The sequence below is a fragment of the Balaenoptera ricei genome, chromosome 14 (assembly GCF_028023285.1).
Source record: "Balaenoptera ricei isolate mBalRic1 chromosome 14, mBalRic1.hap2, whole genome shotgun sequence".
NCBI classification, from domain to species: Eukaryota; Metazoa; Chordata; class Mammalia; order Artiodactyla; family Balaenopteridae; genus Balaenoptera; species Balaenoptera ricei.
The window spans coordinates 26,253,713-26,266,330 of NC_082652.1; the positions used below are offsets into that span (position 1 = coordinate 26,253,713).

Sequence of the window (12,618 nt, forward strand, 5' to 3'; positions counted from 1 at the left end):
AGCACAGAGAACAGAAAAGGCAGCAATCACACGGGCATGCTACCCTCCGCAGATTGACAAGTCTTCCACTACCGTGGCACAAACTTCAAAGCCGGCCCCTGGAGTCCCTGGGCTGTGCAAGGTCAGGGGAACCTGGGCAGCTCACAAAGCTTCCAGGCACTTCCGCTGCTCTCCAAGCGACCAGAGATAAGGGAGCAGAAGAGACCTGAGAGGACAGTGCAGGACCCCCCTCGAGAGGGGTCCTGAGCGCCCTTTTCTCCTGGGGTGGGGCCTGGGAGAGAGCATGGTGGGAATGGTCAGGGACCTTCCACCTGGGCAGCTCCTTCCACACCACAGCAGGTGCCCACGTGCCTGCATGAGACCAAAACAGAAACCATCATCTCCTGTTGCAAATACAAGCAAGCAGAACACAGACACATTGTCACAAAAACTTGAAACGCTCCTCTGGGTGCTGCCAGGAGCCAGGCTCCCCCTTCCCTCGGACAGGTGGGTGTTGTCACTGTCACTTTTCGGATGTGGCAGCAGCAGGGAGTGAGCACTCAGCCAGCCTGAGTGCAGCTCTGATCCACCACCCCGGGCCACGCAACCCTAAGCCAGGGCGACCCTGGGCCCCACGACCCCAGTCGGCAGCAACCACAGGGAGGACAGCCAGGGCCACCACCACACAGGCCCCTGCCTGGAGGAAACCACAGGCTGAGCAAGAGGGGCTGCGGGAGAGCCTTTCCCACAGCTGTGGGAGTCATGCGTTGGCTTCTCCACCCAGACCCCAACCCTCCCCCCCCCCGGCCAGGTGGGTCCTGCCTGATAAGGCAGAGCCCTCCGTTCCCGACAACTCCCAGGAAGGCTGCCTATGGAGGCCACTCTGGACCCTTCAGGCACAGGTCACCAGCAGAGAGTGGTCTCCTTCCGACCTTGGCCCTCCTAGGCGCAGCAGCCATCAGAAAAGATTCCCTCTCAAACAAGCGAGTCAGACTGTATGAGCTTAGCAGGCCCTTCACGAGGATCAGGCCAATCAGTATGATTTAAGAAGAGGCCACCAGGGACCACTGGGAAGAAAGCACGAGCCTTACGTATGATGGGCTCTCCTGCCATCAACGCACTGCATCCCAGGAAGGGAGGAGCCCCCCTCCCCTGCCCCCAAAGAAGAAAACAACCACAACGAAAGACACTGCAGTGGAAGAAGCAAGAGTCCACCCAGCCGACTCCCCAGGGCTGCGGGCCGGCACCAGAAGGACACAGTTGCCTGCTTTGACCCCGCCCCCACCCCAGAGACTGGGGAAGAAGGCTCTGCCCTTCCTCGCCTCTGCGGAGTGCCCACCTGCCCTCTCCTTCCTTCTTCCTGGCCTCCTTACTGTGGGCAGGGAAACCCCAAACCGCCCCAGGAAGAGCTCTCCGAGACGAGTCCCCAGCCCTCCCGCAGCCGGCCTGCCCAGCACCCGGTGGCTGACCTATTGGGGCAGACGCAGATGTCGTGCATGTAGAACTTGATGGCCTTGGACTGCTCCTTGTTTTTGAAATGGTAATCGGCCAGGAGGTAGTAGAGCTCATTCACCACCGGAGGGGAGGGGTCAGCCCCTTCAAGGAGGCAGGGCACCTGGCAGGTGAGAGGGCAAGGGTGAAGGGACATGGAGCCAGGGACTTGGGTGTCACCAGGGTGCGACCAGGGCCCTTCACTTCCCAGGGCCCTGCCAGCTGGCGCAGAGCAGGGGAGAGGCCAAGGCACGCAGGCGGAGGTGCTGGAGGAGACAGGACACGGCTGGCACACCAGCTCCTACCTCTGCAGAGGTGCCCTCGATGTAGGCGGAGACTTTGTCCAGGCTCAGGGCTGGCCGCTCTGTGCGGGGCACGATGGTGGCAATTCGCTTCAGGAGGTTGGCCAAGTCAGCGGACACGGTGCTGGTCTTATAGCTGTCAAACTCAGGCAGGGTCTTGGGCTTAAAGTACTCGAACATGAACAGGGCATCCTCCCATATCAGATCCACCTGAAAGAAGGCAGAGGCAGGCCATAGTGCGGTCCAGGGAGAGCACACGGGGGAGAGTCCTTCTACGGAAACGCTCAGTGTCCAGTGTAGACGAGGAGAGCCTCAAATGACTCCCACATACTTAAAACATCTGCTCGCCGACTGCAATCCCCAAACCCAAGTGTGTGATGAGCAGAAAAGTGAACCAGCACAAACCCCGTCTTTATAGAGACAAACACTGGAACCGAGGGCTCGCTCTGAGTCCACATGGCCATGACAGAGGGCAGGTCACCTGGTTGCCAAATACTGACCAAGCACTTGCTCTGGGCCAGGGCGCTCTGCATGCCGTGGCGGTCACGGCGGGGACCCTGCCCAGAGTCGCACGCACTTAGGGGATGGACTCCCTCAAAGAATAATTGACCGTGTTCAGGACCACTGAGGTAACACACCCACTAGTGGTCTGAAAACCAAACACCAAAAAAATGGAAACCCTGGGCTTCCCTGGTGGCGCAGTGGTTGAGAGTCTGCCTGCCGATGCAGGGGACACGGGTTGGAGCCCTGGTCTGGGAAGATCCCACATGCCGCGGAGTGACTGGGCCCGTGAGCCACAGCTACTGAGCCTGCATGTCTGGAGCCTGTGCTCCGCAACGGGAGAGACCACGATGGTGAGAGGCCCGTGCACCGCGATGAAGAGTGGCCCCCACTTGCTGCAACTGGAGAGAGCCCTCGCACAGAAACGAAGACCCAACACAGCCATAAATAAATAAATAAAAAATTTAAAAATTAAAAAAAAAAAAAAAAAAAAAGGAAACCCTCTAAGGAATCATCTGCATTATTCGAATTGGGGGAAAAAAGAGCTACTGAAAAATTGCCATGCTGCATTTTTGAATGATTAGTCAACGTTTATGAAACTAGTTCTTGCGAGGAAAGCAAGAACTGTCTTTGGTGGGACTAGTCCACCTGATGCAGCAAATCCCACCCCCCAACCCCTGACCCCCCCCCCACCACAGCACCCCCACCAGGGGAGCCCAAGCCCCGCCCCCAGGGGGCCCTCACCTGCTGAGCCGAGTGCTCCTCCAGGTACCTGGCCTTGCTCTTCTTGCTGGGGTAGCTGTACAGGCAGTAGAAGCACTGCTCCAAGGCTGTCTCCAGCTCCTCCTTGTATGGGTGAGTGTCCTCAGAGGTGGATGCAGCAAGCTCCTTCTGGAGGACGCGCACCTAGGTGGTGGGCAGGCAGGAAGAGGCACCTGGGGGAGGGCTGGCAGCCGCCTGCACAGTGGGCCCATCAGCTCTGCTAACCTGAGGAGCTTGTCTGGGCCTGTGTCCTGGAATGGGCCTGCCACCCCCTTGGGAGCCATCTGGGCCCTGCTCCGCAGGGCGTGCTGAGGATTTGCCCACCTTCCCTCCTTCTAGCACCCCAGGCAGTTTCTTGCAGTTTCTAGCTACACTTGTTCATTTAGACATTCATCTGCTCCCCAAATATCTACTGAGCACCGTCTTATGCTGGGCACATCGAGACACTGTCCCTGCCTTTGGGAAGCTCAGACTCCCGTGGAGGGGTGTGAATTAAAGAGTTATAATGTCAGACGATAAATCCCGTTAGGGCCGAGGGAACCTCTCTCTGGCAGACAGACATTAGTGAGGATCTCAGAGGAGGTGAATGATAGTCAACTGGTGAATCTACAGAGGTCAGAGCAACGGCTACAATTATGATGTCCAACTATTAGCAAACATACATTCTTTTCAAGCATCCGCGGTATTTTTACCAAAACTAGACAAAAAGCAAGTCTCGACAAATACCAAGGACTAGGTATAATACAGACCACATCCTCCAAACGTAATTCGATAAAATTAGAAATCAGTTACATAAAGATAGCAAATATCTCAGCCATAAAAAGGAACGAAATTGGGTCATTTGTTGAGACGTGGATGGATCTAGAGACTGTCATACAGAGTGAAGTAAGTCAGAAAGAGAAAAACAAATATCGTATATTAACGCATATATGTGGAACCTAGAAAAATGGTACAGATGAACCGGTTTGCAGGGCAGAAACTGAGACAAAGATGTAGAGAACAAACGTATGGACACCAAGGGGGGAAAGCGGCGGGGGGATGGTGGTGGTGGTGTGATGAATTGGGCGATTGGGACTGACATGTTCACACTGATGTGTATAAAATTGATGACTAATAAGAACCTGCTGTATAAAAAAATAAATTAAATTAAATTCAAAAATTAAAAAAAAAGACCTTATCATAGAAAAAAAATTTTTTTAAAATAAAAATAAAGATCGCAAATATCAAAACTTATGGCACGCAGCTAAAAATGTACTTGGGGAAAACTTATAATCTCCAACACATGTATTAGAAGGTGATCACTAAAATAAGCATTTACTTCAATAAGTTAGAAAAAACATGAAGCAAATCCAAAGAAAGTAAAAAATAAAGTGTCAATTAGTGAACTAGAAAGCAAAGAAAAAATAGGTCAATAAACCAGTAACTGGTAGTTTGAAAAAACTAATTTCGATAAACCTCATAAAAGACTGGTTTTTCAAAAAAGGGAAAGGAAGCATAAATAAATGATTTTAGCAATGAAAAAGGGGGCATAACTAGAGGTACTCCAGAGACTTTTAAAATTATCAGCAAATACCGTGAACAACTTTATGCTTACATGGACAGTATTCCAAAAACAGAATTGACCATGGAAGAAAAAATCTAAATGAACCTAAAATCACTTAAAAAAAGAGTCAATAGTTTAAATTTTACTCCAAGAGAGAAGCAGGGAGAGAGAGGGGAAGAGAGAGAGAGAAAGAAAGCAAGAAAGCACGGGCACGCACGCACTCTAGACCCGGGGTGACAATGGCCAGAGAAGGGCAGGCGCGCCCCAGCAGCACTTACGTAGAATCGCAGCAGGGCCCCATCGGAGTTGCAACACCAGGCCCTCCGGCCCAGGTACTCATGGGCCGTGTTGAGCAGCATGAGGGAGGAAGGGAGCATGGGCAGATCGGCTGTCACTGGGGAAAGACCAGGCGACACACAGGGTCAGTGCCAGCACGGCTGGGAGCAGTGGGCCCTCCTCCTCTGTCTATACCAAGGGGCCGCAGAGTTCCCCCTCTTTCCTTTTTCATCTTTTTGTCTTTTAAAATCAGTAATGATGTGACTGGGTTTACTAAAGCAGTACATGCTTATCAAAAAACAATTCAGATCACACAGGACCGTATACGGAAGGAATGGTCCATCACCAAACAGCAGCACTGCCCACCCCACCCCACCCCCCCACCCCCGATAACCAGGGTGACATTTGGTGAACATCACTGGAAGCATCTTTCTATGCGTGTATGAGACATTTTGAAAGAGAGAGACAAGTCATTTATGACAATGGAACCCATACTACACATACCATTGCTTAACTTAAAAATTCTTATATTTAGGTCTGTTTAACTACTACAGAAGGAAAAAGAACTACCAAATCTCAGTTAAATGTTTGTTCATCACTAGAACTATGACTAGTTCCTTAAAGATACCTTGGTGTGTTTGAAACTCTGAGCCATAACCCATCATGGTCTTATAACTAACGTTTTTAAAGAGGATTAGGACAGAACACATTAGGATAGAAAGTACTAGAGAAAACAGAATCAAGATTCTTTCATGAAATTTGTTTTGTACTTTTTTTAAAAAGTATTTAATTTTATTTATTTTTGGCTGTGTTGGGTCTTTGTTGCTACGCGCGGGCTTTCTCTAGTTGCGGCGAGCGGGGGCTACTCTTCATTGTGGTGTGCGGGATTCTCATTGAGGTGGCTTCTCTTGTTGCAGAGCACGGGCTCTGGGCTCAGTAGTTGTGGCTCACGGGCTCTAGAGCACAGGCTCAGTAGTTGTGGCGCATAGGCTTAGGTGCTCCACGGCACGTGGGATCTTCCCAGACTGGGATCGAACCAGTGTCCCCTGCATTGGCAGGCAGATTCTTAACCAATGCACCACCGGGGAAGTCCTTTCATTTCCATTTTCAACAGCATCAAATGACTGTTACACCAGGTCAGTGATGGCTCTGTGGTAGCTTTTTACTCCTCTCCCCCAGCTCCTAATCTGGTCATGCATACTGCTTCTAGTGCAGTAGGGTTATAACACGTACATTCTGTTCTGCAGCCATAATCAGCCCGGCTGCTCTATTTCGACTCCGATTCTAAGTGGAACTGGTGCTCATCGCAAGCTCTTTCCCGTGGCTTTTCCATCCTGATTCATGTTGGTTTACTGACTTCATCCTCCAGCCATGCTTCTAAGAAGCACTCAAGGAGCCGGAATCCACTGTAATTACAAACGACTGGCTACATGCCTGGGCCCACACTTTCCTGCCCTGAGAACCCTGCAGACATATGGACATGACCCCAACTGCACTGAACACTGCCAGGGAGAAATCTGAAATGAGCCCTGTTCTTTGTCCCATTAAGATAAATTGATTTTTCAGTTTAGAAACCTGATAAGTCTTTACCCCTAAAATAGATCCTTCACCAGGATGCATCTTGATGTAGACTGTTGCATATCAACTTTTCTTGGTATATACTTTGAACCTGCAGATTCAGTGTTTATTACAATTCAGAGAACCCTTCCTGTATGTGACATCAGATTCCTTGCTGCCATCAGGGGCCCCATTCACCCTCACACTGGACCACCTCTGTCTTCCACATCTACCACCTTCTCTCCAGTGCTGTTAGCTCTTAATCCGTCTCCCGCAGTTTCAGTCATATTCACTCTGCTCCTCGCTGTTTTAGTTTATTAGTTTATAATGGTGAGATGTGGTTTGCAGCGTTTTCCCTTAGTTCTGCAGTTTTCCATTTCATTTCATTCTGCTTATCGTCTTAGAAATTTTAACAAATGATTTTCTTGGGCCAATCACCCACAAGCCTCTGCCTCTGCTCCTTGCTGTATGCTTTCTTCCAGGCCTAGTCCACCTGTCTCTCGAATGGTGTGTTCCTTCTTCCCTTCCTGTACTCGATGCGGGCTGTGGGGTAGGGGTGGGTCATGACCTGTCAGCACGCCCGCCATGTCACCTCTCTCCACCCTGCTCATGGTCAGCCAGGGCGGCTCCTCAGACCATGGCAGCGCTGCAATCACCATGAAGGAATTTTCTGGGGCATCTCCCACAAAGAAGACCAGCCTGCCCTTCCTCGAAGCTGTGAGCTCACAGCAGGTGTTGCTCTCAATCACCTTCCGCTGCCTGTGTCTGCTGAGGGAAAAGAAGGGAGCTTGCTCGACCAGGGCTGCATCAGTCCGCACTGGGGGACCGTGGTTTTGTCCTCTCTTCCGAGATCTCCTAAATGGCTGCCCAGGGAGAGCAGTGCGGCCAGCACACGGCCCCAGCCAGCAGTTCCTTCGGCTTGGCTACAGCCGCGGGAGCCACGTCCAGTGACTGAAGTGAGATGAGAGGGCAAAGGCCTGGCTTCCTCTGCCCGACATGCTACAGAGCCCCCGCCGGGGGCCGAGACGACGTCAGGATGCACCCTGTTCTCCCCGCTGCTTCCCTCTTCCTTTCACGAGTAGAAATTCCTAATATACCATCCCAGCATCTGCTCCAGGGAACTCAGCATGCAACATTGCCCCACGCCGGCCCCTTACTGCCGGCCAGAGTGCCCTCCATGTAGTCTGCCACCAGGAGGGGCAGGACCCAGCAGCCCTTCCTGCCTCTGCCAAGGCCCAGGGCAATACAAGGGGCAGCCCCGCCAGCCCACTTTCTACAGGACAGAGGACTCTGTCCACTCACCCTGTCCCCTCAGTCCTCCTCCTGGGGGTGGAGGAGGGGACGAGCCACACCGGCGGCCAGTACACCAGGATCTTTGTTTCCCTAGCCCACCATTTTGAAGTTTATGGCCTTGCACTGTCCTCCTTCCCTTACTTGCTTACTGGTAGTTTTTTAAAAAACTATATTGTGGGGACTTCCCTGGTGGCACAGTGGATAAGACTCCACGCTCCCAATGCAGGGGGCCTGGGTTCGATCCCTAGTCAGGGAACTAGATCCCACATGCATCTCGCAACTAAGAGTTCGCATGCCACAACTAAGGAGCCCGCCTGCCACAACTGAGACCAGGTGCAACCAAATAAATAAATAAATAAACAGATATTTAAAATAAAACAAAAGAAATCCTGTTACTAAAAAAACAAAAAAGCAAACCAAGAAAAACCTATATTGTGCTTGCATAATTAATTAAGAAGAGACTTTAATCCAGAAGTCTTTTTACACCTACATTTATAGGTGTAAACCTTAATTTTTTTTCACCACTGAAGCTTTTTTGTAAAACACAGAGGCACTATTTGTCAAGCGCTCTAAAGATAACCGTTTTAAAAATTTATCCAAAAAAATCAATTCAGCAGAAGCAAAAAGACGTGCATGAGGTATTGACTAAAGAATGACCAGTAAGAGAAACACCGCTGCCCTGAGAGTTGGGCAAAGCAGGGCACCTCTCCTAGCATCGTGAAGACAACGGAACACAGCCACATAGCTTATACACGGGGGCGAAAGCTTTTCTCGGTCTGGCTCCTTGCCAAGTCCACCCACATGCCCAGCCCTTCCGGGTCCCTGCCCAGCTGCCCCATCACTTCCCGGTCCCCCGTCAGGCCTCAGGCGTGGCACTGTGGGTGCTGCTAGTGGTCCCGTCTGTCACCCCCACCGTGAACCTTCCCAGGCCAGAGGTTCTCACCCACGGAGGCCTGACAAGCAGAGAGCAGCTGACAGACACCTGCGGAGTGAAGCACTTGGAGCAAGAGAGCAAGTGGAAGGAAGGCAAGCGGGTGTGGACTCCGTGCTTGTGGCCACACAGCTGACTTTCCTTCCTGTGCGCTTTGCTGATCCGTCAAATGACTGAGGAAAACCCCCCCAATAAATTCATTTTTAAGCTGGTTGAATATACACATAAATACGTGTATTGTAATCACAGCTATATAAAAAGTATACGCATATCAGCCAAATTTAGACTGAAAATGTGAGAAAACCAAAGGAATAAAGTCCATTTGGTAGAGCTACACTCTTTGCTTAAATGTCATTTAGCTGTTGTTTTGATGTAATTTCTTGCACCGACCACATTTCCTACCACTGTGCTGACCCGGTTCAAGTGCCATCTCCACACAGGGCCCTGGCTCACCCCTGCGGCCTCTGCACTCGGCACCAGCACCCCTCATGCCAGCACTGACCTGCCGTGGCAACAATGGCTTTACTGCCCCATAGGTCCTCCAACAACCCTGAGATGGTGCCACTATCCCCAGAGTGGACGGGGGAACAGAGGCTGGGGGTCGCCTGACTGGTCCATGGTCACATGGCCAAGAAGTGGAACCTGCGCCTGCTTGCCCCGTGCTGCCCTCCAGCTGCCCGGGCCCACACCCGAGGGCCCACGGGCTGTGCAGGGACTGGAGGAGCTGGCGGCACGAGGCTCCCAGAGCAGGCCCACTCCTCAAGGTGCTCTCCACCTGCACCCGACGTGAAACACTGCACAGGCCACGCCCCCCCCCCCCCCCACCGCATGGTGGGGAGCCTCTGCCTCCATCCAAGTGCCACGAAACATCCGCTGCCCAAGCCCAAGCCCACTCACGGTGCCTGGACAGGGCCGCAGGGCCCTGAGGCAGAGATGAGAGGCAGGGACACCGGGCTGAGGGCCGCCCCCACCGGACCGCATCCCCACACCTTCGTCTGCCGGGCTCTGGAGCTGCTGCTGGTGGCACAGGGAGCGGAAGCTGTCCTCTTCCTGCCGGATGATGCGGTGCAAGATGATCCAGGGCAGCACCGAGGACACGTGGGGCTCCTTGGGCTCCTCCTGCACGGCCATGCTGCAGTCGATGACCTGGGGCGATGGGGCGTCACTGCAGGGTCAGCTCCCCCCAGGGTACGTCCTCAGGGCCAACCGGGCTGCGGGCGGGCGGGAAGGAGCCGGGTTACCTGGATGAGGTTGTTGGTGAGCCGGGTGAGGCCAGCGGCGGAGGATGAGTCCCTCAGGATGCTGCCGCTGCTGTCTGCTGAGAGCGCCTGCTCGATGCCCAGCAGCAGCTGGGTTACCGTGGCCACCCACTCCTCCTTGGCGGCAGCCTCAGTGGCATTAACCATCTGCTGGACCGCCTCATTCAGAGCCACGTCAGAGCACTCGAAGCACTGCCGGTGGTCCTCCAGCTGGAGCAAGGAGTCCTGAATGAGGGAGGAGGGGGCATGAAGTCGCTGTGAGAGCTACGGCCACACTCGCCACGCCTGGCCCCACAGGGGCCCAGGGCATGCAGAGCAGGCCCGCCCACCTCGACCACCCTCTGAGGTGACAGACAGGCAGAAACACACCTGAACGCAGATCAAAACCACCCCCAACTTAAGAGCCTTAATTGCCAGGAAAACGGGGTCTGTGTTTCTTTAGGGAAAGCCAGCACCGAGCAGGAGCTGCTGAGGTGTGACAGAGCCCACAGGGGCAGAGGTGGAGGCCGCAGGCTGGAGCCAACCCCACCTGATCAGAACACGCAAGGGACTGGTTGACAGAAAGTCAGGGACAAGACAAGGACCCATCACTCTAATGTGACATGATCCCCAGTGCTTGAGGCTGAAAAGAGCTAAAAAGCAGAAGAATAACTGCCAACAAATGAGGAGAGCAGATTACCACTGACTGTGGCAACAGACCATCCACCCAAAACAGAAACCATCAGAAATAAAGGGAATGCAGTGAAGTGGCCAGATTTAAAATAAACACGCAAAAATCAACAGGGTTCCTATAAACCATAAACGTAGTTAGAAGACATAATGACCAGCAAAAACGTCCTGCTCAAATAGCAACCCAAAGTATCAGGACTAAGAATCAACGCAACCATGAGGAGACTGTACACTTACATTGAAGAATGTGGCAGGCAGCTCATCTACACAGGGAGACCGAGCCTCCTGCATATCCCAGAGAGAATTCCAAGTCAGACCCCCACCCTACAAAAGCGAGGTGAAGCGGGTTACACGCAAGCATGAACCCAACACCTAACACTGCAGGAAGAAGCAAGGCGCACAGGCCTCTGTCTGTCTGTTGACACACCCCCTGCAGCCTCCCTTGTGGAGAGTAGGTTCCGTCAGGGGGCCTCCCCGCTGCCCAGTGTCAGGTACACTGTGGGAGCTCCATCCTGTGTGTGCAACAACTGGATGAATGTTGTTCTAGCCTTGAAAAGGCTTTCTAAGCATAATGAACAAATTCACCACTGTTTGAAAACATCAAGAGATTTAATGACCTAAAACTTCAAAACTTATGTACGTCAAAGAAAGCACAAGCTGCAATTTAAAAGCAGACAACAAACTGGGAAAAAACATTCGATGAGAAAAAGATTAATATCTCTAATATATAAAAAGCATTCCAAATCAATAAGAAAACACACGCTCTCAAGAGGAAAAGGGGCAAAACCCAGCAGATTCCCCAGCACTCGGCCCAGGCCTCATCTCGGGCCTCAGCACCGTGCGGTGCCTCCCCAGCAGCAGCCCCCTCCCCTGGGGCCCCCCGCCCACTTTGCCCAGGAGCTCCAGACCACAGAGCAAGACCACCTGAGCCACTGAGCTGGCCTGTCCCTGGCACACTCAGCTGTCCACCTCACAGCCACTGGCGCTGAGGTCATCACAGCTCGTCCCCTGCCCTCCTCTCCCCATTCTTCCCCTTTCACCTCCGCTTGTTCCCAGTCACACCTCTTAACCATTTCCCAGTTCAAGAAAGTCAGTTCAAAAAGCCCGGGAGGGGACTTCCTTGGCGGTCCAGTGGTTAAGACTTTGCACTTCCACTGCAGGGGATGCAGGTTCGATCCCTGGTCAGGAACTAAGATCCCACATGCTGTATGGTGTGGCCAAAAAAATTTTTAAAAAGGTTAAAAAAATAAAAATTTTTAAGAAGCCCGGGAGAAGACTGGGCTCTCTTCCTAGACTGAAGAGGAAGGACCCAGTGAGATAATAAATCAAAGCCCACCCCACACCATGAGCACATCCTGTGTATCGTCTTCCACATCCATCTCCACGCGTCCCGACGATGGCGGCAGCGGCCACTGCCAGCACCCATCTGGGGCTTGCCACATGCCAGGCGTGACGCCCACACATGCCAGCTCATGAAACTCCACAGCAGGCCTCTGAGGTACAATAACCATCCCCGCTCCGGAGACAAGACGTTGAGGTGCGGGGAGGCTGAGTGACCACGCAGCCCAGCAGAGGCTTGGTGCCAGGCCAGCTCTCAGCGGAGGTTCACGTACTGAGGACGGGGGCGTGGAAGGAGCCAACAGGGCACATGGGCCTCACACACCACACTCGTGTTCCTTTCCTTCAACTACTTGATCCTACGGGACTATTTACCTTCTCTTAATTCTTTACATTGTATAGATATTTTATCAATTTTATATGTACTCAATAGTTAATTTAAAAAGCAATGAACGACAGGCAGATGAACCATCAGGTGGATGGATGGCTAAGCCCTGACTAGTCTCCCTTCCCCCTCTGCCATGTGGAAGTTCAGAGCCTGGCGCAGGCTCACCTTGAGCCCAGCAGAACCCTAGGTTCCAATTCCCCACCGTATATTCTCACCACGTCTTCCCGGTGCCCGAGGGGGCGGATTTTACTCCACTTCTCTCTACTTTCTCCAGGGCTGCCTCCAAGCCCCCGGAGAAGAAACTCCGGCCAAGCAGAAGGTACAAGCAG

The 12,618-nt window shown here is 52.6% G+C and overlaps 1 protein-coding gene across 1 annotated transcript in view; it reads right to left on the reverse strand.

Moving 5' to 3' along the window:
- The window catches only part of CABIN1 (calcineurin binding protein 1), a 100,954-nt gene that overhangs the window by 62,203 nt on the left and 26,133 nt on the right, over nucleotides 1-12,618 (reverse strand). The window contains 6 exon segments of the mRNA XM_059895124.1: nucleotides 1,449-1,594; nucleotides 1,776-1,982; nucleotides 3,018-3,179; nucleotides 4,857-4,972; nucleotides 9,625-9,781; nucleotides 9,877-10,119. Of these exon segments, the coding sequence (XP_059751107.1) occupies nucleotides 1,449-1,594; nucleotides 1,776-1,982; nucleotides 3,018-3,179; nucleotides 4,857-4,972; nucleotides 9,625-9,781; nucleotides 9,877-10,119 (1,031 nt within the window).